This window comes from Microcebus murinus, chromosome 12, assembly GCF_040939455.1.
Source record: "Microcebus murinus isolate Inina chromosome 12, M.murinus_Inina_mat1.0, whole genome shotgun sequence".
NCBI lineage: Eukaryota > Metazoa > Chordata > Mammalia > Primates > Cheirogaleidae > Microcebus > Microcebus murinus.
Genome location: NC_134115.1, coordinates 49,226,488 through 49,253,258, shown reverse-complemented (window position 1 = coordinate 49,253,258; position 26,771 = coordinate 49,226,488). Strand labels below are relative to the sequence as shown.

The 26,771-nt window shown below is 37.0% G+C and overlaps 1 protein-coding gene across 5 annotated transcripts in view; it reads left to right on the top strand.

Annotated features, from left to right (window-relative positions):
* ELAVL2 (ELAV like RNA binding protein 2) overlaps window positions 1-26,771 on the top strand; it is a 133,356-nt gene that overhangs the window by 89,814 nt on the left and 16,771 nt on the right. For all 5 annotated transcript variants that reach the window (XM_012769798.3, XM_020289336.2, XM_076008778.1 and 2 more), the window contains one exon: window positions 3,470-3,573. In XM_012769798.3, the coding sequence (XP_012625252.1) occupies window positions 3,470-3,573 (104 nt within the window). The remainder of the gene's footprint in view (window positions 1-3,469; window positions 3,574-26,771) is intronic.

The following is a 26,771-nucleotide window of genomic DNA, read 5'->3' as shown; positions in this document are numbered from 1 at the left end:
AAATGCCTGGTTACATTATGCTTCAGGCATATTGGTGGTGGTCTGGGTTTAGGGATAAACTGGTTGGGAATTGAGTAGAGAGGAGCACAGCATTTGAGAGTCCTGGGTTCAAGTCCTGACTTCACTACTTCCTACCTGCCTTTTTGGTTTGTAGAAGCTGATTGACCTTGCCAAGCTTCAGTTGTCATTTCTACCTTGTAGGAGAAGAATCTGAATACCGAACATGATCAATGTGAGGCTACAATTAAACAGTAAAATACCATATAGGTGAAAGGTGAGAAGGGGAAGTCTTGCCTATCTTGGTATCATCTGTGATGCCTTTATTAATATATCTTAAGCATCCAATAAATATTTGCTGACTTAATTAATTGACTTTACAATGAAAAGCTGTGACATTCCTAACTCCCTTGTGTTACAGTGCTAACATTTCAATACATCTATTAATATAATGGCTGATGTAGTAATTCAGCCTTTTAGTAGCAGATACCCCTTTTCATATATTTTACTGAGGATAATAATATAATTTTGCTTACCTCAAACACATTCTAATTGATTGGCGACACTCTTCCTAATAATACCATTAGGCAGATTGGAAATGTTTTGCAAGGAGGAGAGGTCATTTGGGGATACATATTGTCTGATCATATAATCAATTTACAGGTAGTAGAAATCTGGCTCATTATCATAGCTAGCCCTGATTGCTTGAGGGAGTCAGGTCAAAGATCCATTCAACAGATGGGCCCTGTGATGGTGATAGTACCTTTGATTAAATAAATAATATCATTAAGTTTTTCATTCATTTAGCAAGCCTTTGAGTGTCTACAATACGCTAGGAATATAGTTCGGAGGCCAGCATGAGAGACAGCCAAGCAGGAACTAAGCAGGGCAGGCTTTTCACTGTACTCAGTGATCAACCTCAGTGAGCACTGCTGTGCCTGAGTCTGACCTCAAGTGGCCAATAAACTGTTTGTTTGAAGTGATGGATAACTTGAAGATTTTAGAAAAAAGACATCTATATATCTTAACAATGCAACTGTAAAAAGGCCGTCTTCCCTGCGGAGTCAGTTCACATGCCCAGACCATCAGCACTCGGCCCCGTTCAGGGCTCCCAGAAGCCCTGTTGCAGTCCAGGATTGCCACCATTGAAACAGTGATTTCTTAACCTAGTGGTCGTATGTTAGAGTCACCAGGATTTTGAAAAGCTGGTACCAGTGCTTCATAACAGACCAGTAATATCAGAGGTTGAGGTGGGAGGATCCCTTGAGCCTAGGAGTTCAACTCCAGCAGTCTACCTTGGGTAACATAGGGAGACCTGTCTCTAAAAAAAACCAAACAGAGTGGGATTTTTCTCTTCTTTTAAAGTTTTATGTGTCTGGATGATTCCAGTGTGTAGCTAAGGTTGAGAATGTGCTGTGGTTAGAAGCTGCTAAAATGCAGGTGGGAGAATAGCACCAGTAGAAAGGAGAATTGGACTCTATGCGGGTACAATTGATAATTTGATTTATTTTGTCATACATCAGCAGTGACAAAACTACACAATATGATGTTTGGTTTGCCCTTTTCTTTTTCCATTATATTTGCTGCATCTTCCTGATTTAACTTTAAATGAATACACATGACAACATGTAGTAGACATGCTATTTTTCTTCACGTTATCTTTTGAGTAGGAGGGTCCACTTTCTTTATTAAGGAGCATTATCACTGTTGTCTTGGCCACCTGGTTGGGTAGGAATTGTTATCCTCATTTTAGAGATATAAAGAGGCTGCTGTTCAGATGTTAAGTAGCTTCTTCAAAGTCACATAGCTAGTAAATGTCAGAGCAGGTTTGAAACTCATGTTTCTGTCTCCAAAGCCAATATTCTTTCCAACAGAAGCTGTTTCCTTGAGCAGATTTTATGTTCAGCCAATTTGAATGCTCAATGACAATAGAACTGAAACATTTTCGTAAGAGAGCACAATACATTCAGTAGACACAGGATAAATGTTTGCCGAATTAATGAAGCTGGATGCTTGAAGATATAGTAGTTTCATGTGTGATTTTTTTTTTTAATAGAACTGTTAGTAAAATAAGACCTGTGAATTTTAGTGTGAGGGAAACAAAATGAACTCAATTAGTTTTTAGTTCTCCCCTCCTTATTCTTTTTTAAAAACAGGAAAAAATAAGTTTTGGTAAGAGGGCATCTGTTAACAATGAGTATCTCAAATTCTGATTGTGATCCCCATAATAAAATTACAGGTTTTCCTGTTGAGTACTATCTTTAGCTTTCTCTTTTCATTTGTGTGCTGATAAGGAACCACATTAAGAAACCAGAGCAGCTGTCCTGAATACCCCTATTCATGGCCACTTGGACCTATGGTGCCCCATTGAGAACAAATCCCTCACTTGCCTCTGAAATTGATGCAGCAGTGATATTTAATAAAATCATTTGGATCTTAATTGGGCATCTTCCAGGAAATTGTCAGTTTGTTTTGACTTTTAGTAGACTAAATTTTCTTAAGCCCATTTGGTCACCTGTGTATGTTTCTCACCTTTTCAAACAGAGAAACTTTTCCTTAGTTGAAAAACTGAAACATTTGGGGTTGACTTCACTTACATGTGCATTCCACTGATTCCAAGTGCTTGATACCTCCCATTTTCTGAGAGTTGCATCATCGAGCCACCGGTGAGAGGGCTCCAATGATGGGGAGAAAGGAGCAGCAGCTACAAAGACTTACTTTGAGGCAACTCTTACTCCAAACACTCTTATTATTTTTGTGATTTCTGTTTTATGCTCTTTTTCTGCCTTTCCCACATGTTCTTGGTGGCTTGGGTGTCACCACTGTGTAAATCTTTGTGTTCCTATTTTCCTGTATTTCTTATCTAGACCATAAAACCCCCTTTAGGACGTTTGAATGTATTTGAAGAAACCGTCCTCTTGAATGTATGTGTCTGTCTATACGTGCATAAATACATGGTTTGTCACATTTTTAGCTTCTAAAATAATTGTACTTGGTAAAGGCTGTAAATGTGTCAGGATACAATTTACAGAGCACTGACAGATACTTGGTTGATCTTTGCCGTCTTCCCATTTTATGGCTAAGGAAACTGAAGCTGAAAAGGTCTTGTCTGTTAAACCCTCTCGATAGCTCAGCCGAGATTTGTACCCACAGTTTCTGAAGCTGAGTGTCGTCTTGCTGCTGGCACCCTCTGGCTCAGGCAAGGCATGTATGATGGAACACTTTGGAGATGTGTGTGTGTTTTTAAACAGCGTTGCTTGCTGAGTTCTAACTGATGTTTAAACTTGCAAATGTAGTAGACAGGAGACCAAAAAAGACAACATGTATATTTCTAGAAGAATGAGTGGAGACTTCTTTTTACTATTGAGCAAATACACTGGTGTTAATGATAAGACCATATGCCAAAATGAAAGTTGATCTCCGTTAGTGGTGTATAACTAATAAATGCCTTTTCCCCCTTCCTTTTCATTAGGGCAGAGCTTGGGATATGGCTTTGTGAACTACATTGACCCCAAGGATGCAGAGAAAGCTATCAACACTCTGAATGGATTGAGACTTCAAACCAAAACAATAAAAGTATGTTTAAACATTTGTTATATCTGCTTGTAGAACAGAAGTTTAAAAAATTTAGGTTTAAAGCTCTTTCCTTTCTTCATTTTGGGCCTGTAGAAACACTTCTCTGGGGGGCATAGTGGAATTTTTTTGTGATACTGTGTGATGAGGGAAACTGTTTATTCACAAGTACTATATGTAATCGCTTATGTATTAACAAAGGGGTAGAGCAGCAACTTTCTTTGATAACTACTTTGTGAAGCCTACTGAATTAAATCTCCTTTTCCTTATAGAAAATTACTTGCCCTGTAACTCAGACTTGTTCTTCTATAAAGGGCCAGGTTGTAAATATGCTAGACTTTGCAGAGCCAATACAGTCTGTCACAACTTCTCAACTCTGCTTTTGTAGCATGAAAGCAGCCACAGCCACTACATAAACGAATGGACGTGGCTCCGAGCCAATAAAACTTTATTTATGGGCACTGAAACTTGAATTTCGTATAATGTTCATGTGCTACAAAATATTCTTTTTATTTTTTTCCCAATTAAAAAATGTAAAAACCATTTTTAGCTTATGAATCATACAAAAAAAGGTGGCAGGCTGGATTTGGTGCTTCGACTCTCTTCTAACAGATTCAGCTTGCTTTGAGGAGACTGATGAGAGAAGAACTTCAGGTTATTTTTCCTGTTATATTTTTCTTCTCAAGGCATACGGTAAATCTTGTGGATACTTTTCTGCTTTTGTGAATTTTTGAAATTCTTACATAGATTCTCTCTGGATAAGAAGCTAATCCAATTCGCAGCATAGATTTCTTTTCCTTCAGAAAATACAAGGGATGTCGCCTCTAGCAAATTCCTTAGTACCTGTAACATCAATTTACTTGCTCCTGCCCAGTGCAGATATTGCCAGTCAGTCATGGCACTCCTCTCACTGAGTCTAAATGTGGCTCCCAAATATTTTTCAAAATAATGTTCCAGACAACCTCTATCAATTGACTCAAGTTGGAACCTATTTTCTACCCTTGATTTAAGAAGCCAGCTCAGACTATAGCCTGAAGTGGTAAGGGGAAGTTAGTCAAGGCTGACTGTGGCATCTGTCTTCCTTAGAGACTTGTCTAGAAGATTTCTGCTCATTTTCTCAGGTATCTGGAAATGCAGTGTCATCTTGTGCTTTAAAGTTGCTTCTTTTAGAATTGTCAGTTAAGGTAATTCGTTAATCCTGGGTAGTTTTGACATATCATTCTTTATATTTATTGGCCTAAAAGAGAAGTGTCTACCAGCTGTCTTATCTAAGGAAACTGTGTATGGTGACTCCCAAATACACTTGGACATGAGATGTCCAAGAATATTAGATGTTTTTTGATCAAGAAAATGTCCTATGAAAGATTCACCCTTCAATCAGAAAATGAACTAGTTATTCTGTTATCAAAAATCGAGGGAAAAACATTAAGATTTCTAATATGGTCTATTACAGATTAAAGTTTGTTTTGACATTTTTTCAACTGGACTGCTTTTTCTAATTATTTACACTTTTCTGCGCACTTTTTGTGTTTATCTTTTACCAGTACTTTTAGGTAATAATTAAGTGCTCTTATAAAACCAGATATCCAATGTCCGGTTACCTTCAGACTGGTGTGCTCTATCCTACTGCAGAGTTTGCAGGCTTTCCCTTCCCCAGCTTATATTGATTTCCAGGATTGCTGCTATTTTGTCTTAGTTCTGAGGTCCTGAGTTGTGATTGAGAAGAAAATGGAATAGGTGGTTTGGGATGGCTCACCCCAGGAAATATCCTTTTCTCTGTTCCAGAAATAACCTACTCTTATTTCATTCTGGTGAGTCAGTTCTTTTGCTATACACCCTGACTGCTCTAAGATCCAGAAGAAGGTAGAAGCGCAGGGGAAAGACAGCACCATAGGAGAAAATGCACATGGCCTTCTAGGAGGCCATTGGTGACAGCTGCTTCCTCACTGTCCATCATCCAGCCTTCTTGCTTCAGGGCCCAGCTGCTCGGGCTGAATACATGGGAGAAAGGACAGTAATGCCTTGTGGCTTTTGTACTGTGACATCTGCTACTTCTCTTCTGATTTTCTGAAGTGCGGGTGAGGGTGATGGGTAAGCAGCAGGCTACTTCTTTCCCCACCCCCATTTGGTTCCTGCAAAAATATCAGATAACAGCTGGTATCCTCAATTTGGCCCAGATTCTCTGAGCGGCAAAGCAGACCCTTTTCCAAAAGTATATAGCACCACTTTTGCCTGTTTGTTCTTTCTGTGTTTACTTATTTTCAAGTAGACAGGTTTTGTGCTCTTACACAATATCTTAGGCCTGATTTTTCTTGTATTCACAGCTTTAAGTACCTTTCGGAAGCTGAATTTAAGCCTTTCTATTTTCTGGGACACTGTTCCACAAATTAGTCTCTTTTGCCCTCCTCCAGTCCATCCTCATGATGGCTGTCAGGTTAATCTTACAAAGCAGCACTTTCCTCATGTTACTTCTTACTCAGAATTCTATCATGTTTCTTTGTTGTTTTACCATATCATCCGGCTAAGCTTTGGAGAAGTGACGCCAGTGCTATTGCTGTTCTCCACTGTAGTCAGACTGGCTCTTCACTTGCAAGCTGATCTTATTCCCAGCCTCTGTGCATATATGCTCTTGGAGTTCTCACTTGGTGTCCCTTTCCCATTCATTTTTAGTTTACTTGTGGCCATGTCATCTTTTGGAGCCCATCTGAAGTCCTCCTTTCAGCTGTACCTTGCCAAGTTGGTTCTTCCAACTTGTGTTGGGTTCCCTTATCTTTGAATTCTGTATTCTTTACCCATGAGGAATCATGGAAGTTGGGGGATTAAAGGGGCTCATATATAATTTAGGATTAAGAACTACTGTCTGCTCCCTATCAGAGTAGAGACATTGGTTGTCATACAGTTTAGCCAAGACCTAGCAGTTGAAGACAGAGGTATGACTCAAATTCTTATCTTCTGATAAGTTAAACCAAAACTCTTGCCATGACACTGTGCTTTGCCTTAAAAGGATACAGGGTTTTAGTTATATATACTTTATATACAAGTATACAAGTGTGTGTATCCTCCTTGAGTTTAGGTTTCTGTTTCGTCTTCCAAGCCACCTAGCATTTGGTATGTTTTTGGTAAAATTCCTGGCCATTGGGATATTGAAACAGTGAATCAAGTGCTATGAATCATGGTTTATTTAGCAGTTTCTCCTGGGGCTTCCTAATAGCATTACCCTAGTAGGGTTTTGTGCAATAGATAGTGTGTCAAATAAGTGACAAATATTCAGTATTTCTGCAGTGAGTGAAGTGAAGTCCCTAAGGCACTGTGAGATTCTAAAGCAGTTGTTCCCAAACTTGGTTGCATCTTAATCACAAGAGGAGTTAAAAATATAGGTTCTAGGACCCACTGCAGATCTACTAGATCAGCGTTCACAGGTGAGATTCAGGAATCTGTTTTTTAGTGAGCTTCCTAGGTAAGCAAGTTCAAAGCCTAGCACTTAGAAACCACCAAAATGTACCATCATTGAGTTCTTTATACATACGTTCTTTTTGTGTGTGCAAAGTTGTTTGTCTTCTAGCTTTTACCTTGATAATCCTCTTGTGGTTAATTCTATTAACCAGAATATTAATCCTGTGTTGCTGTTTTTTTTTTTTTCTCAAGCATTTGGAGTTCTGAGTGGTTCAGTCTTCACTGTGTGTGGCTTAGAAATTAGAAAAACTTAATATACTCACCTCATGTTAGAATGGTATTTATTTTAAGTAATAGCATTTATAGGTTAAAGTCTCAAGGTAGTTATTTTCTTTCTGTTTCTAAGGATCTTTTTTTTCTGTCTTCGTTGGGGAGATGTCTCAGCAGCTTACATTGCTCGTGACATTATCCCATTTCTTCACTGCACGGGAGGCAGCTATTATGGGTTAAGCCTACCCACGTTGGTTCCCAGTGTTGATCGACATGGTAAATAAAAGGTGACTATTACAAGATGTTTTTAACTTCTGATATTAGGGAGGGCAATGAAAAGGTAATATATGTCCAGTTCAGTGTTAGGGTCAGGCGGGAGTCTCATGGCAGTGTTGAAAATTGTATGGTGGTGTAGGGGAGGGAGCCCTCTGGTCCCCAAGGGAACCCTTCCTTTTATGGACTATTCAGGAGGTCAGCAGTTGTTACTACTATGTTCAGTCTTCATGCCTTTTCTCTAACTCTTTATGTTTTAAGGGGTCTTAAGTATTGATAAAATTGAAATAGTCTATGAAACATTTATGATTTAAAGCCAATACTTTTGATATGTTGTTTAGGTTAATGATGTCAGACTTAAATTCATGATTTGCAAACTAAAATCATTCATTTCCAAAAATATAGACCCACCCCCTGCCAAAAAAAATTACTCTGAATAGGTGATTATGACAAACAGTGAAATGGATGCCTGGTCCCAGCATCTCTCCCACCTCCCTCTTCTACAATGGGCCTAGGAAATTTTATTTTTCCTGAAAATGGGGGTGCTTTATCTGGAAAGTGGGAGCTATTATCTCAAGAAATATAACCTTTCATTATTATAGTTATGTTCTATTCCCCAAAAGAGAGAACCCTGTCTGGAAGTCCTACCAGCATAGAAAAACTGCCTAAGTTTGGGCTTGATTAAATAGATCTTTTTCTTAATCATTCAGGCATAGACCGGGTTAAAATTTACCTTTGCTTAAAAATTATTGATTGGCATAAAATAATATGAAATTTCTTATATTAAAATTAAACCTCCATTTTAGCATATGGACAAATTCTGTTACAAAAAACTTGGAGAATTGATTATAATTAGCAATATCCATTTCTTGAAGTGTTCAGTTTTAGAATGACTAATAGAGCTAATAAACCTATATTCTAAGCTACTGTATTGCTTTTAATTTATTGTTAAATTTATACCTTTTTCTAACTAGCTTATCCTTTTCTTGTTAGTAAATGTCATGTTTGCACTCTTTTTGTCAAGCTTAGCTTGAACTTGACTCTTAATATAAGAGAAATATAAAACTATATTTCGGAAGTCTTACCTTCCCTGACTGTAAATGATTTAACTAGCTGTTTGATCTTAGACAAATCTTTTAACCATTTTAAATTTCCACTTGTAGCTGTGATATGAATTAATTTATTCATCATTAAGAATGTTTATTACCTGCCTCTTTGGGGGGAAAATAAGCATTTTGTGGTTTGTCAAATTGCATGTTAAGAAAAGTGCAACTATTTTTTAAAGTTTATCATGTAGAATGATTTAGTGATGAAATGCAGTACCTTGTCGTGAAGAGGTAACAAATTTAACTTCTCCTCTGCTGCTTTTGAAAGTTCAGCATGGGCAATATATGTAACCTTAACACTTGCACCCTCATAATATGCTAAAATAATAATAAATAAATAAATAAATAAATAAAAAAGAAAATGCAAAATGAAAGTTATTCTCAGGAAAAAAATATGGGTTGGGAAACACATTTCTAAATCAACCTGTTTTTGCTACAGGATGATTGGGATGGGGTTGTTTTTTATTTATTTTAAGTTCTTTTATAAAATATAATTCTGACCGTTAGAAATATTCTATATGTGCTGTGTAAATCGACTCCCTGTTGTAGAGAAGGAGGGGCATGGGAGCTGGAATGTAATTAAAGCTATGCCAGGGACTTGCCACCTGGTCAGTCAGTGCTCTGGTAAAATACCTGTAACACCATTCTGGGGTGTTTGGCTTTTATAATAGTCATAAAGCCGAGAATTTGTGCTTTTGTAGGGTTTGCAAGTTTGAAAGCAGATGTTAGAGGAACTGCATATTATTTGCTAACGCAGAAAGCAGGGGTGAAGAATATGGAAATTAACCTGAGAGTGATTGGGCTTCATAAAAAGTGGGTGTGCCATGCAAAGGCACCAAGTAGGTGAGGGGGGGCCATCAAGGAGTTTTGAGGAGAGCAGTGATGGGGTTGAACTTGAGTCTTTATTGGGAGAGGAAGATTTGCTTTGCATTTAAAACTCCATGTCTCTCTGAGATCTATTGTTCTTCTGGCTTGTGTAGATTGTTATTTTCTGTGAAGATACAAAGTATAGAAATTTATAAATCATCTCCCATAAAGTACCCCTCATCTTGAAAATCGTATATAGACCATTTTGCCCTTTTACCTTGAGGAGACTTGGAAAAATTGGAAATAATAGGTTGAAGGACAGGCCTCAAATTAACTGACCCACTTATTAGATGTTAGCCTAATACATTCTGTTTTTCTGATCTGGTCAGGTCTGTTTCTGGAGGAACAAAAAAAAAAATTTTTGAAAAAACTATGTACCAGCAGTGGGAGCAAAATGGAAACATTGAGTAAATGGTTTCTTTGCCTTTTAAAAATAGACTGTTTTTCCAAACTTCATTTTTTCCAAAAACTGTGTTTTCCAAACTTCGTTTTTTAATTCATGGTCTGGAATTTTCTAGAGCCATATATGAAGGTTTAACAGTATAGTACTATATCTGTTTATCCGAATATACCTCTTCAGTACTTTTAAATAAAATTCTTGTATTGAGTCCAGTTTATAGTCCCTAAGTCAGAAAGAACAGATGAGTTTTTGATTGTGTTATTCATATAGTGCCCTTCATGTATTTTGTAGAATCCTTCCTTATGAGCTTGCTTTGTTTTTTTTTTTTTTTTTTCCTCTTCCTCCACACAAAAAGCCCAGAGGTTGCTTACCTAGTGTGCTCTAGGGAATGAGGGAAAGTGGCCCAGTAGGGTCCAGAACTTGTTTGTGTAGACTTCAGGCCTGTTGTGTTACTTCGGCCCCTTCTAGCTACCTCCACAGTAAGTTAAACAGGCATTTGGGAATTCCCAAAGGGCAATAACTCTTTGAATGGATTTTCTTTAGATATTTTTCATGGTGGCTGGAGCAGAGGCTGAGCCACAGAGAGAAGGGTTCCTGGTGGTGTGGTCTCCCCAGCTTGCTTCCTGCCTGTCCCTGTCTTCTAGCCACGGGGGTGAGGGCTGGGTGGTGGTGGTGGAGGAGGAGGAGGAGGAGGAAGAGGAAGAGTCTCAGCAGTTGACTGAACTATCTTTCTTAGAAGGGAGTTGTTGGATCACTTTGTTACCCAAGCATGCTTCCTGAGGGATGTCATGGCCCATGTGGATGCTTAAACTTAGACAAAGTGAGGTCTGCACCAGAAAATCCCAGCCGTTTCATTTCTGGAACCAGCATGGAGAATTTTAGGTCTTATAAAGTTTACTTCCATTAGAGTTAAAAGAATAACTGCCTCTTTATGTATGCTTGTATGAAAGGCAAGGGGAAGGCCATGAATATAATGCTTTTGGGGGTTTAGGAAATTGTTGCTGTTTTGTGTGTGTTGTGTGGTGGGGGAGAATCTCTTTTAATCTTAGTGACTGTGTATCAGAACTTTGAGCTAGTCAGGCAGAACTCTCATAGCAGCTTTTAAGAGGGAAAACTATTTGCAGGCCTAGAATGTTAAGCACAAAATTGGTTTTCTAATAATAATGAAGAGATTCAGGCATACTATACATATCTTGATAGAAGAATCTGAAAATAGTAGAAGATGTGTTCAAGTCTGTTTGGGTTTCAGTTCTAAGCTAACAGTGAGACGAGATGAAATGAAATGAAACTGGATGGCCACAAAACTCTTTTACCTGGATATCACCCTGGTCCTTCACTTTTCCTGCCTGTTTTATAAATGTACACCAGCAGAAGCATTTCTGCAAGGCACTGGTAGCAGTTGTTTATTTTACTTTTCCACTGTTGCTTAAGGGGGATGGTGGGGTAGGGCTTTTCTTTCATTTATGACCTGGGAAAAGTGGTGCTAAGACAGCTTGGCTTCATTTAGTCTGTTCTGCTATAGCTAGCTTGTGAGAGTTAAGATGAATGTGCTAACTTCCCAAGAAGGAGCCCTTAATTCCTTGCTGTATCTACTTTTCATAGTAATTTCATAGGGCTTTTATCTCTTTACTTGTTTGGATTCATACAAAAACAACAGTAGTCTGTGGTAGGCAAATACTTAATCCCCTCAGCTGATGAAATGAAGCTTGGGTAAAGGGACTTATTAAAAAGTGATACAGCTAATAGCACTACTGGCATGAAAAATATAGTATCATGTTGGCTGATGCTGTAGCTTTTATTGTTCCCATCTTAAGATATTGATATTAAAGGGTTTTGCTCAGATCCCACTCTAAATGAACCAATTATTCTCTTGGTGGCCTTAATTTATACCTTCTATGGTCTTGAGACTTTCTGAACAAGATCTGTTAGGTGCGAGGGAGTAGAGCTGTCTGTGCCTAAGGGTGGAAGAACTCTGCTGTCTTTCAGGGTGAGCACTCGAGACAGCCAGACCTACAGTTTGAGAAGAAGACTGGTATCTGGAGGTCATATTTAGCAGATAAGTGAGTTAATATTGATTCAATTATTTCAATTGTAATTGAACATTAAAAAAATTATTATAGTAACTTCCTGAATCTGTTTTATAGGAGAGTACCCATTTTTCAAGAATGTTTTTCTGGTAAGTTCTGAAGAATCTCAGATGCTAATTTAAAAATTATAGAAAAGTGCATTAACATTGGTCTGTCTTTAAATTTGTGCAAAACTCTTTAGAAAAGCATGGACGGTCTGCTTCCTGTTACTCCCACCTCTGCTAGACTTTCCTGTCAATGCCTTTAACATGAGTCTCAGCCACAAGTGCTATATCAGAATTACTCGTGGAGGTTTTATTTCAAGAAGTTCCTATGGGCAAGCACAGAGAGGGCTACACATATTTTGGAAACAGGAAATCTGATACTTGTCTACCTCCCCTCTCTCCATTCTGTGAAGAACTGATTTGAAGGCTGCAGTAGGACTTGAAGTCCTAAGTCCTTGATTTGTATTCTGTTCTTGCTTTCTTGGTCAGGTTTTCTCATTTATAAAATAATGGCAATGGCCCTGGTCCTCACAGTTGTTAAATGCTTTTACGTGTTAAATCATTGGCCTATAGAGTCAGAAAATACTTGTGCTGGCTTTGTTGCTTATGGAAAGCGAAGATTAAGAATATTCGGTTGTCTCTCAATCTTCCTTTTCTATGTCAAAATGATATTTTAGAAATTTAGTTGGGGAGGAGTTAAGAGAAAGCCACCTTTGCACTGAAGAAAGCAGTCACGATGTATCATCATCCTCTGGTATAATTTTGTTGGCTATTTTTACATTTACTGTAGTTAACTTTGTGTTAGGGAGAAGTGGATGATGGGGGAAGCAATAAATCATGCTTCATGTGCTTTGGTTTTTGGTCATTAGTGTAAGGTTACCTCCCCCCATGGGAATGAGATGTCTAATCCTTCCTGCACTGGTTGCCTGGTTGCTAATGAGTCTTGAAATGGCCCTCAGGTGAGCTGCATGAAGAGTCAGGAAAGGCAGTGCACCCATAGCCCTGGAAACTGATAATTCAGAAAAAGCTTTAGTTTCCAGTTTTGTTAAATGTCTGTATTTAGAAATTTGACTGTTCCTGCCTTAACCTCGTGATGACCCTATTCATATTCCTAGAAAGATCCTAGAAAGAAGTCACTGATAGTGGCTCTGACTTAATAGAATCAGTCACAGTGGTGTTTTTGCAGAGACTGGCCAGGCTGTTGGGCTCCTCACCCCCGCTGAGCCACATCCAGTCTGAGTTCCGAAAATTATCTTTGGATGGGTTTTATGGTCTTTATTTTATGTCTACATTTTTGCATTTGTTGGTGATTTATATTCCTAAATGCTTTGCTTTCAAGCTACATGGGCATTTGTCTCGTTCAGAAACTAACATCAGTGGGTGGCAAGGAGGAGGCTTGGCATCTAAGGTTTCTAGGAAACCCTAATATGCCCCAGAGTTTGAGGATTACCTATTTTAAATCCCTTTACACAAGGGACTGCAAAAACTTTAATGTTCATCAGAATCACTGAGGTGGGGTGGTTGATAAAAATGCAGATTTCTTAGACCCTGACCAATTCTTTCTGAATCTGATTATCTGCCGAGTGAGGCTGAAGAAATTATATTTTAGCAGCCACCACAGATGATTCTTAAGCAGGCAGTAGCCTGACCTTGGAAATACTGTTTAGTGAATCTTAATGATTTGCACTTGGGTAGGTCTGTGGTGCTTGCTTAAAAACAAATCTACTTGTAAATAACATACTTTTCATTTGTGGGTTATATCTTGATATCTTGAATAGTTGGGATTAACCATTGTGTTTTTAATGAATATAATACTGAATTTACCTAAGAAATAATGTCTTTTCTCTCACATAATTTGTGCATTTTCAGAGCATTTGTATGTCATTAAATACTTTAGCATTATGAGTACATTAGCATAATTTATGATTGGATGCTGAGAATATTTGGGGAATTTGTAGTATGGTTCTTTAGGGCCCATCCTTGTAAAAATAAGTGTCTCATACTATAGAGATTGTTGTGCTCCTTAGATTATGAAAGTTGTTTTATAATTCAATAAAAATTCATATTTATAGGCTCCTAACCACACCCCTCTCCCAACCCTCCCCAGTATCTTAATGTTTGAACTTTCTAGCCAGGGCCTGAATAATGGGAATTTGCTCTCTTATCAGAACTCCCACACATTGAATATTAATTTTTTAAAAGAAAAAACCCATTTGCTATATGCAGCTTTAATTTAAAACATTTTGACCTGTAAACTAAATTTTGTCACCAAGGCTACCTGAAAGCAGTGTATACTCTTGCCAAAAGGCTTAGAATGTTTCCTCCCTGCTCAGATTTGCAAAAATGGATTAATAAGAAACCAAGGATTTTTCGTAGTGTTCTTCAGTAAGTGATGTCTTGGGGGAATTGTGAAATATGCATCGTCTGCAAACTATCCTGGCGCACAAAGTCAAATGAACCGTGAAGGTGAGGGGTAAAAACATCCCTCTCACCTTTGTACTTTGTTCTTTGAGTATTAAAGAACATTGATCTACCAAGTGGCAAAGGGGATACTATTTGGCGGTTTAATTACAGCCAGTGAGTGTTATTGATGCTATCAATCAGTGAGACCCAGGGAAAAGGGCCTGGTGCCAGATCATTCAGTGTAATTAAATACCTCAGGACGGGATTCTCAAGGTGCTTCCGCAGATCGGAAGCAGGAGAACACTTTGTCTTGGAACAAAGATAAAGGTGGTTGTCCCTCTCCCCACTGCCCCCTCTTTAAATTACTGCAGGAGTTCTGTAAATGGCAATGATACAATCCCTTTGTTGTGTACTGTGACAGTTGTCCATGTTTTCCTTAAAAACCCTTTAACTTGTAGAATCTTTACAACTGTCATACAAAGGGCTTTAGGAATACAGTAATTATTTTTTGTTAAAGCTGTTTGGGGGAATATATAGCTCAGGTGTCTAATAGATATTTGGAGAATGAAGGATCGTGTTTGAATGAGACTATTAGTGTTGCAAATCAGTTCATTTAAAAAAAGCTTTCCCTGTGGTTATTCTCTAATGTCTAATCATGTGGAGAGAGAAATGTCTTGGTAGATTTAAAGTCATAAAACACTCTAATGTTTCAGGGGTTATCCCCTGATGTATTGAATACATTTTTCATAGCTGTATAACTTATGTCAGGTCCACAAAATATATGTAGGTAAAACTTCCTTTGGCTCTGTGGGGAGGGCTCTTAATAACACTTCTATTATCCTCCCCCATTTCCCCTTTATCAGATGTGTCTCACAGAAATTTCCATCTCAGCCTTTTAAATGCCATAGGCAATCCTAAATGTTTCGTGTTTTACTGCTTTTTTTTTTTCAAATAGCTGGCACATAATTTCAACTGGTTTGAGGCTTACCAAAGACAGTCTACCCTTGAAAGAAAGTGAGTTGGTTTTCTAACTTTTGTGTGTGTATATGTACGTGTACATGTGCCTCTATATTAGATCCCTGACAAATGGGTCAAATCAGGCCCCAAACACTAAATCCTGGAATATTGTATGGTTTACTTAATGACATAGACATGGTTTGCAGATTTTGTTTTAAATTTAAAACAGGTGTTTGAAAGGGGATTGTTGAAATAGGATATCTTGTCCTTTGTTTAAGAGGAAGATTGTTAGGAAGTTTTCTTTGGATGCTTGAGGAATAATTTTTTAAATTTAGTAAAAGTGATTATTTCATGTTCAAGGCTCCCAGCCCCTTAGAACTTTATTATATTATATGGAACTGTAACAAGACTAGCAGTCAGCCTCTACGTTTGTAGAGATCATTAACTTTAAAAGTTATTCATGTCCATCATGCATGTGCTTCTTCCCCACCCCAAACAAAGGACAAGGATGAACAAATGTAAAATTAAAAAAAATATTTAATTGTAAGTTACATTTGTTTTTCTAAGATTATATAATCTTGGCTATATACAGTCTTGGACAGGGGATATCTGTCAGTAATTAGGTAAGTATTTAATTCTGCAAACATTTTTAGTGCCTGGTGTGTGCCAGTTAGCTTTGCTAACTGTTGAAACAGTGTAACAATAAGAGGCAGTCTTGTACTAGATGCCATTGTGTGGCAGGGAAGATAGCACTTTACTTTATATGACCGTTATTTGGACGTATGATAAGTGAATGCAGAGTGCAATGAAAATGGATATGTCACTGGCTGTCTAGAGGCCTCTGCTATGATTTCAGAGGTGATAGTGTTTTCCAAGATAGGTTTATCAGGTGGAGAAAGAAAAAGGGTTTTACACATGGAGGAGGGTCTCATCCAAAAGCACAGAGGCCTTTACACAATGTATACCTTTTGGGAGAAACTTATATCTGAAAACTGTAAAAATTCTATCAAGTAATAACCTTATAAAAAAGATGTAGAGGAAAATTTGATACAACATAGTCTCATAGTTTCCATTTATCCCCTTTTAGTGAAGACCTAATGTATAAGAGGAACTGCAGGAATGAATTTTGGGTAGATTAATTCATTTGTGCTCATAGAAACATATCTGCCTTGCTCTGCAAAGATCCATGGTGACCTATGGGACTCATTTAAGGTATTTACAAATGGTACCAAGATGAAGTTTTTCTATGTAGTATTTAGTCTATGCAGAAGAGAGGATCACTATATTTTCATTACTGTTTAGTAAGCCAAAGATGACTTGGGTATCTGAACCAACATTGTTGCAAAGCAGATTTTTTTCTAGTTATAGAACAAAAGGAAACTTATTATAGATGGTGTATAAATTAGGTTTGTTTTTGTTTTTTTTTACTACCACACTGATTTTGACAGTTCCTCTTACCTAGGTTATGATGGGAAAAACTGTCTTCATATTCTTATTTTATACATTTCTGTCAGATAATACTTTCCAACATTTAGATTGTCATTCCTCTGCTCATGAAAGCTTCACCCTGACATTTAAAAATGGGCTCTAGAATCTGCCCCTAACTCACTACTCCAGTGTTATCAGTGTACTACAAAAATCTTTATTCTGGCTTAGCTGGACTTTTCCTTCTTCAATATGCAAAGCTGATCCTCCACACCTCAGGTCATTCTCTACCTACACTGCCTGATACCCGTGTCATTCGCCAGGCTTTATTTGGCCATAAAAGCACTTACTTTTCAATGCATATTCACTTTCTCTCCTATTCGGTTGTCTGCTCTCTGAGGGCAAAGGGATGTTTATCTTCAGAGTACCTCACAAAATGCTCACATTTTTATATATCACTTCTGAATGAGGAAGTTCTGTCTGTCGCTTATAAGAAAGAACAGAACTGCTCTATATGCTCAAAGATGGAAAAAAATCACAACTTAAGTGAAATTAAAAGTGGAATTTTCTGGAGATTTTTTTCCCCCTTCTTCTTTTAAGCCATCCTTAACTTTGGGTAGGTGGTTCAAAACTCTTGTCACTTCCTGGTAGGTGCCACTATACATTTGCAGATATGGTTGTATGAAGAATGTGTAAAGGACTTAATCTGTTTTTTCTTTTCTATAAAACATGAAGATTTAATTAAAGATATCCCTTTATGTGAGATTTTCTATTTATTGTCCATCAGCCTGTGTCTTCATCTATCATCTCTCTCTCTTAAGACCTTAGATGAAGGAGCATGTGAAAGCCCTAGGATGTTTAATCTTCCAGAATTGGCTTGTTGAGAATTTTTCCTCACATTACCAACCAATACTAGTTGACTTTTATTCTTAAACAGCTCCACTTTACTTATGCCAGTCAGTGTATAGTCATTCTTTAGGTATTTCCTAAATCAGCATTTTAATCTGTTGATAGTGCCTTAGACATGCTAGATATTCAAATACTACACAAGTCATAACTCAAGTATATTTTTGGTGATAAAGTTATGGCAGTTATCTTGATGGTGTAGCTTCTGTTGGAGATGTCATCTGATCAAGTTTTAGAATCGCGTAAGAACCCTTAAGAAGCCATAACTGGAGAATGGCTTTCTAAGAATTGGATGAGTACATGTATTTTTTATAAGCTAGTTTAACTTGCATTGTTTCCAGTGAAGAATAAGGAGCCAGATTGTTTGGGCAGATATCACAATTTCTAATCACCTTGCCTGAGAGGTACTTCAGAAACAACTTCTGTGCAGGCCATGGACTATATCCACTCAACAGGTATTAGAGTACCTACTTGGTGGGTGGGACTATAAGATAGGTATACACATAAGATTTAATTTCAACCCTCTATGAGCTTAAAACCTAATAATATAAAAGCTTTGAATTGTAATACTCTTAACCTTGCGAGGAAGCTTTGAGGCAGCCTGGTGCTCTGGCAGCATTTAAGAAGCCTAAGTACTGTGATTTTTCTTTAAGTCTGTCTAATGTCGTCTTGGTATATTTAATGAAAGTATCTAAAGTGAAAGTTTTCTAGTGTTACCTGCTGCTAGTGTAGCCTCCTCAGTATTTTTTTTAATAATGGGAAAGCACATTGAATCATTAGCAGCTGATTGCGTAGTAATTTATTACCCATCCTACAGGCGGAAACATACATATAACCTTAATCTGAAGTTAGGAGTTATTCTGTGATGTCCATTTATTATTTCTACTGTTTCCCCCAAAAACATATTATTTCTTATATCACATCTTGCTTTACTAGGTTTAAGCTTTAACAGGGCTCTACAAGAGAGACTGAGAAAATGGAAGGATTTAATAAGTAATAGTTCGATGGGAGAAATGAAATTAAGTGGGGCTTTTCTGTCAGCTCATTTAAAGATGTTAGATGTTGGCTCTCAGCATGACAGTAAGGCAGCCTTCTTCCTCACACTTCAGCCATGCACAGGATTTCCAACACACTCACCCTCCATCTTACAAAATACCTGAAATATTCAAGAATTAGTTTTAATAATAATTACCATGGATTTGGAAGAAGCCTTATACATGTAATCTCTGCTTTTATGTTAAAGCGCATATATGGTGTGCCAAGTCTCCCCCTGTGTCTTATCTGTCTTCAAAAATAATAGTAATGCTTGAGTTTTCTATAAATGTGGGGATATTGGTGATAATACCAAATTCATAGACTTGTTGTGAGGATCAGTTGAATTAACATATGTAACATGTCGAGAACAGTGCCTGGCACATGGTAAACACTAAATCTCAGGAGCTGTCATTATCTGTGTTATTATGATGTATATGTAATATTACATATTATGATTAAAAATTATGGTTCTACAGCTCTGTGCTAATAGTTCTATTATTCCGTTTAATACTTGTAAGGCCCCCATAAGGCGGGTACTATCATTAACATCAAGTTACAAATAAAGAAATAGAAGTTTCAAAGGATGTAGGGAAATTATTCCAGAGCCATTTGACTGGTAAATGACACAACCAAGACCTGGACCTGGCTCTGTGTGATTCCCTGTGTTTTTTTTTTCCTGAACTTCGGAGCGGTCTGGTTCAAACATTCAACTCGGGTCACTGGTTCATAGTATACCCTGTTGTGGCCAGAACTTCACCAGGGGTAATGCATTCTCTTCTGCTTTTTTGTAAGATTTGTGGCCTAGTACTAAACTAACTCATGTTTGCCTCAGTTCCAGCCTATTCATGTTACTTAATATTTCTAAAGATTAGGTGGCCAAATATAGGCTTATTTCTCATTTTTAAAGTTAACAGTAAGGGAGTTAGCTTTCTTAACCATTTATGGAAACTTCCTAATGCAGAGAGAATAGGAATAGACTCTTTGGTGACAGCTGAAACTCCTATTTTTTAATGCCATTTTAGTGCAATCACTTTCTCAAATTTGTATGGGTTAAGTGAGAAGGTACAAGACTGGAAATAGACTATGGAGCGACAGGTTTCCTAGAATGACTAGTTTACATCCACTGCCGTAGTGGATTTGATTTATCCACCCACTCCTTAGATGCCATATCCACTACTATTGCTTTACTTGTACTTTATTTTTTGTTAAATTTTTTTTTTTTTTTTTTTTACCTATAGAGGAACTCAGGAATTTGGATGCATTTGTGGCCTAAGTTGTATTTCAAGAATCTTTACTATACACTCCAGTTGCGTTTTCTAGCATGAGACATCCTTGTTGAACCGACTGTATACTAAGGAGAAACAGGAATAAAAGGGCAGAAATGATCTACAAGCTATACTTTAATAGAAAGTAAAAATGTCAGTCAGGACAGCCTTTTTAGACTCTCATTTAGTGATACACATGTATGAAATTGTTTAGATAGCATTTAGTAAACCTTGCTAAGTGTAGTTTTTCAGAGGCTGAGTTTAAGATGTGTGCAAGTCTGCAGTTTATGATTAGTTGCTTAATAACAACCATCATACCTTGTTTTTCTGTGGCTATTTGGTAGTTTTAGTATTGTTTTTAACTAGGTCATATGATTAGTTATTCTTAGGACATTACTTATTCTTAGCTTCATCTTTAAGTTGAAGCTAAGATCAACTGCATTGACTTTTATTTAATGATTTTGCACTAAGACTTGAAAATGATGCGAAGCCGAGAAGTCTCTCTAGTGTAAACATCCAGTTGCTATTTTCCCTTTCTGTTAAATGGCATGTAATTTTTAAAAAAGGACAGAAATAGTTAATATCAAAAAGGTTCTATCGTAGGTACATTTTTATTGGTGTAAAACACTATTCTCAGGATTCTTAGTTTGATTTTTCTCTTCATTCTTCCCCAACCCCATATAATTAGATTTTTCTCAAACATCTCCTAAATAATTCTCAGGCATTACTGGTAGAAGAAATATAGTAACTGTCCTATGAGAATGATTCATGTTGATGTGTTTCACATTTCTTTATGTGTATATAAGAAAATATTTTATTTTGCGAAGCTAAGGTTATTAACCTTCTTGCAGTATCTCCTGGTATCTCTTTGGAAATATCTGATCATTCTTCTGATAAACTGTCCTTACATAAGGACATTTCACGATTTCAAATACTGGTGTCAGAGATAATGGTATAATGGAAAACCCCTTGATGAATGCTACTCTCAATTCTTTTGCTTTGTGCCTTTGGATAAGTCACTTTGCCTTTCTGTGCCTCAGTCCTTCCTCTTTTCTAAATATAAAGAAATTAGACTAAATGATCACTGTATTTTCTTTTTGCTCCAAAATTAATACTTTCCCCCTGCTGGCAACATATTATTCTGTCAGAGACTGTTGCCTACAGGGACTTGAGTCTGTGTTTGAGAAATGAAACGTTATTTTAAAAAATGTGTAATGGAATTTTCACTCTAGCTTATGCACAAAATACCATAGCCTATGATTTTTGGTATATTACAAAGTGGCTTGTGGCTTCTCTTAACTTTTAAACAAGATTTCAAAAATAAACTCTCTAAAATTAGTATGTGATTATAAATCATCTTCATTCCATTAAATGTGTTGTATGAACCAGGGTGTGCAAAGTAGTGTGATGACAAGGCAGGATAACAGGATAAGTACACCTTGGATTGGTCCATTTTTAAGAGAACAAGGCATATAATGCATTGTGGGTTCAGGGAAGAGGTCCCTAACTCAGACTATATTGGAGAGGATTGATGAGCATTGAGTTTAGGGACTAGGTGATGCCTGTGCAGAATCTGAAATGACTGAAATTTAGATGGGTGGAAGGAACAGTTCATATTAACATAGGGAAGTGAGAGAACAGGAAGCTTTGGGAAACTACTGAAGGTTATATATGCTTATATATAAAAGTCAGTGCCCTGAATGTATAAGGGACTAAGAAACTGAAAATCTTAAAGCATTAGGAAGCCCTTGAGGGGTTTTAAGCAGAGAATAATACGATCAAATGTATTTCATATAATATCTCTGAACTTCTCACTTGAATTAAAGCAATCATTATTTAGTTTTAAAACATTCAGTAAGTCCAGTCTGAATAAAATTTGAGGTTCCATATGTACTTTCCACTGATGTAGTTGTCTAAATTCTGTATCTTGGAATATTCATTAAAGGTAACTGCCCTAATATTACCTTTTATAGGCCTTCCCATTAGATGTGATTATTTCTTTTAGTTATAACACCTCCGCTGGAGCTAATCTTTAATTTGTTATTATCCTCTCAGGCATACTCATTTTTGACCCATTGTAAAATATGCCCTTCCTTACTGAAAATTTAATCTTGGTCTATGATACGCATATGCCTTGATGTGTATTTGAAACCTGTTCTTGGCAGGGTTTTGCATTTAGAAGCAGAATCAAAATACATGTCTTCCTTATGGGTGAATTTTGAAGTCTGTGGCCTGAATTGTGGTTAGAGATCACATCCTTCTGTTTACTTTACTTCTGAGGTCTTTTGGAAGGTCCAGTGTATCCGACTGCCTAGATAGTCACGATGCTCTCACGAGACCTTTGCCTACTGCCTCCCATAGCCAACTTTTGTTTAGTGATAGTGTCGTTTTCCAGATGGTTCTATCAAGCAAGACTCCTTTTTTTTTTGAATGGCAATTAACTCAGCTTAAACAGGCTGACCTTATCCACTCCTTTCAGCAGGAGAGATTGAATGGAGCTTTTCAAAAAAGTCTAAAGTGGCAAGTATCTAATTTTTGGGTTTAATATTTGTAGTTCTGGCTCAATAATTGACAAGTGATAAAAGTTGTTCAATGGTGATCTTGTCAGTGGGTGATTTTTTAAATGCTCTTAGTTTAAAAAAGAAGGAATTGCTTTGTTCATTTATGGACCTTACCACTTTAATCTGTTGATATTAATGTCCACTCTAACTGATCTTTCCATTGATAAATCAGAGAAATGAGACTAGTTGTGTGTTTGGACAAAAGTATTTAAATGGACTTCTATTCAAAGTGATATACTGGGATTTTAAACTTTACTATGTACATATAATAAATTACAAATTCTTATTCATAATATATTTTTGTTACTTTTAGTTCTGTGTATTTTGATTAACTTTTGTTTTGATACCCACTCTTAGTATTATGTGTTACTCATCTTTGCATGTTTAATGTATAATTAGTTTTAGCTGCTGATGAAGAAATTAGTTTTTAATTACAAGGAATATACTGTATTTCAAACTATTCCATTTTTGAGACCTAATTACTTTGATAAATCTATTTTTATCTTTTTTGTCCAGTCTCATTTGTGAAGAACAATTTGAGAAGCCATAAGCTAGAGCATTTATTTGCCTGTTACTTCTAACTGCCTCCCTTTCTCTCTTCTCATATAATCTCAATATTGCTTGTCTTTGTTTATTATATCACTTGTAGGGTTGTGAGAAATTCCAGAATAAACCTGGGTTTTAAATTGCTATCTTTGGAGTAGATTGGTGTTCAGCGTTGTACTCCTTGTATCATCTTTAAATATTTAAATTGCAGACTCTCTGGCTGCCTCTTAAATTAGATCCTTCACTTAGTAGTTTTGACATTTCATAACCTTGCTCCTCAGGCATTGAATATTCATCTGTTTAAATGGCAGTGAAAATCCAAACTCATGTATTAATCCAGTGAATGTAGATTAGAGAACAGCTTGCAGGTGGAGGAAGAAGCTATGTTGACCCCAGTAGGAAGTTATACTGGAAGTTCATTGTATTGAAGTATTTCTGATACAGAATTTGTCATTTAAAGAAAACCTCTCTTGGGTCTTCTCCAAGGGAATTTAGTCTTGAAGAACCACAAAGATACTTAACCCTTTGAAGCTGAAGATTAGCCCCTGCATGGTTCTTTAGGTGAGTATTAAAGCAAGGTACCTATACAAGCTCCAAATCTACAGGGGGAAAAAAATGAGAATAGAGAAAGGTTACTGATAATTATCGTTAAAAAATTTGGTCTTGAAACTGATTTGAATCTCCAAAGTGCAAGTCCTTATCCCACAGCAAGCCTTCTTCCCACTTCGGTCTAAGTACATTTTCTATTTATAATCCTTTGAGATGGAAGAAGAAGAAATGTTTTGTTTTCCTGGAAGGGAGGATGTTGATGACAGTAATATCCTTGCTAAAGGAAGGAGAAAGGGGGCTGCTGTAATCCCAATAAAGGAAGGGATGAGGGAGGGGGCCTCAGCACCAGTCTGGGAGAAGGAGGCGGGCAGCTACCCTTCCTTACATCTTTCTTTCCTGGAAGTGGGTGGGGGTGGCATTGCTTGTTTCTAAGAATTAGAATGTAAGAAAAACTAACTTCAAAATTCTAATTATGGTATGCACTTTTTCTATTTAATCTCAATTAGTGGCCACTCATTTTAAGAGGAGTTACTTTTAAAAACTATTAATGGAAAGTGAAATAAAATAACTTTTGACTTTGACTTAACTGTCATTTCTAGTGACTCAGTTTGTGAGTTTAGGAAATAGCCGGAATTTATTTAATTTTTCCAAACTCTTAGAACAAGGGAACTGAGAAGCTCATTACCACAGCGTGTGGTATTGTGAAAGGAAAACTGAACGACAAGGCAAGGACGTGGAGTGAAAAGATCAGAGTTTGAATCCAGAATTCAACACTAGTTGTGTGTAACCTTAGTCATGTTATTTACGTTGTCTGTGCCTGTTTCCCCAGCTATAAAATACTAATTCGTACCCTACCTTACCTCATGGAGTTGTTTCGAGACACACACAAAATGTTGTAGTTTTTAAAATGCATTGTAAATGGTGAAGTCTTAAAAGCCCCTAAATGTAAGCTTAGTATTAAACACCGTTACCACCCTGAGTTTATATAAATTTAAGCACCTTTGTCCTGCCTGTGGTAGTGGAAAGTGGTTGTTTGACAAAGTTACTGAAAAATGCCGTTTTGAGAAGATTTGTCTTGGAGTGTTTTTAACGTGGCTGGGAATTAAAGAAGCAGTGTGAACCGAAGACTGGACATTGGGGGAAAAAAAATAACTGACCCAAGTATGTTTTCAAAGCTTTTATATAAGCACTAAATATAAACCCGTTTTCCTAAATATATTTCAGGATAACTTTTAAGATACACCACCCACACTCATCTGAAATGCACAAAGCAGTGAATGTCACTGCATGAGTAAATTATTCTAGAACACTGTCACGGACTCAGGTTACTCTCAACTTTTAATGGTCTAGGTCTTTGCATTTTCAGGTGGATGTAGAGCTAAATAATATTTACAATGTAGTCACATAGGTTTTTAGACTAAGCATTTCATGTGGATTAGATATTCTTTATTCCTGATAATTGTACAAAGAAGGTATAATTATGTGGTAATAGGCTTAAAGAATTTGTCCCAAGTTCACAGAGCCCTCAATGAATTCAACCTAGTTTTGTGCCCAGGTACACCTATTAGAGAAATGTTATCTTTAACCATTGTTCACTGCCTCTTGCCTCACCTGCTCCCATGCAAAGGCTGCCTACTGCCTGCTTCGTTGGAAGTTATAGCCTCCTTTGAGACTGTAGGTGCTTATCTTGTAACCTACTAGGAAGTGCCTCTTTATAATGGGAATGCCATAGTCACGTGATCTGGAGCAGAGTAATGCCCCACTTGTTGAGAGCTCCCTGCTATGAAAGTAAAGCCATGGAATCTTAGACGTAAATGTTGGTCCCAAGTGGTGGGGTGGTGGTGGTGGTGGTGGTTTTGCTTTCTTGGCTAATTGAGAATTGTACTACTCAAGAAAAGAAATTGGATTTTCATGTATTCACATTACTGGATGCATATATAATTCAGTGCCTTTATGTTTCATCAGTTTATAGCAGCTTCACAGACTAGATTTCATTGAAATTATTTTGATCACTTGAAATTTTCCTTCATTTATTTTTCATTTACATTAAAGATCCCCAGTCTTCATTGTCCTTAAGTGTTGAGGCATAGAGAAGTAAGAGTAGTGTGTGAATAGCTGTCTGTTCTCTCTGCTACTATTCCAAATTCCTTCTTTCCGTAGGACAGGGAAGTGCTAGTGTGATTTCTAAATGTAGCCTTTGGAATAACAGGTATATTTTCATTTGGTAACGAGCCCACTGGTTGAATAAAGGGTAGGAGTATTAAAATGTTAATGCTATTGGGGCAGGGGTGAAAGATTGCATGACCTTTATGAAGTAGTGTAAAACCTAGCTTATTTTTTTTCTTTCTGGAAAGCAAAAAGAAGTGATAATAGAGAGCTATTGGCATATTTAAATCATGGAGAAGATATTTGGTGTTTCATACTAAGAGTTACTTAAATGTTAGTATAAATTGGAAAAAAGTTTTGTTTTTTTTTTCGTAACAAACGATTAAAGGTTGATACTATGGGTAAAATGAGGAGGCAGAAGTAATCATATCATGATACCTCAGCAAGACTCATTTGCCATTTTTATGAGTAATCTGGAAGATGGGGCATGTTGTGAGATTTGTGTCCTTGCAGTAGGCTAGTCCAGAAGAGCTTACAGTTAAACCAAAGGGAATGTGGTCAGGAATAGCTCATGAGACTTGCAGCTATCTAAATATTGGCAGAGATAGGTTATAGGCAAAGAGCCATCGATTACAATGGGGATAAGAGATCTGGATGACTTGATGATCTGTCCGTTAAATCCTCTGGTTCAGTAAGCTGTTGTGAACCTGCAGGATCAATGGGGTATTGGACAGGCTTATACTCACCAGATATTACAGCATTTATCACATGCTGAGCATTGACTAGACATTGAGGATATAGCAATGAGCGAGGCAGATGTAGCTTCCTCTGCCATGGAGTTTACATGAAGGATGATGATTATAAATAAATACAGACATATTTTGTCTTTTATCCTTATAGGATTTTGTATATTGTATCCCAAAGATTGGAAGCTTTTTGAAAGAATACATAAAATGGCAGGTAAAGTTAGTAAAAGGACTTAAGACCTCTTGAAAATCGAGGTTAAAAAGATTTGTGGACAGGAAGACAATGAATAAAGAATAATGGGGATATATAGCTCATTTGCAT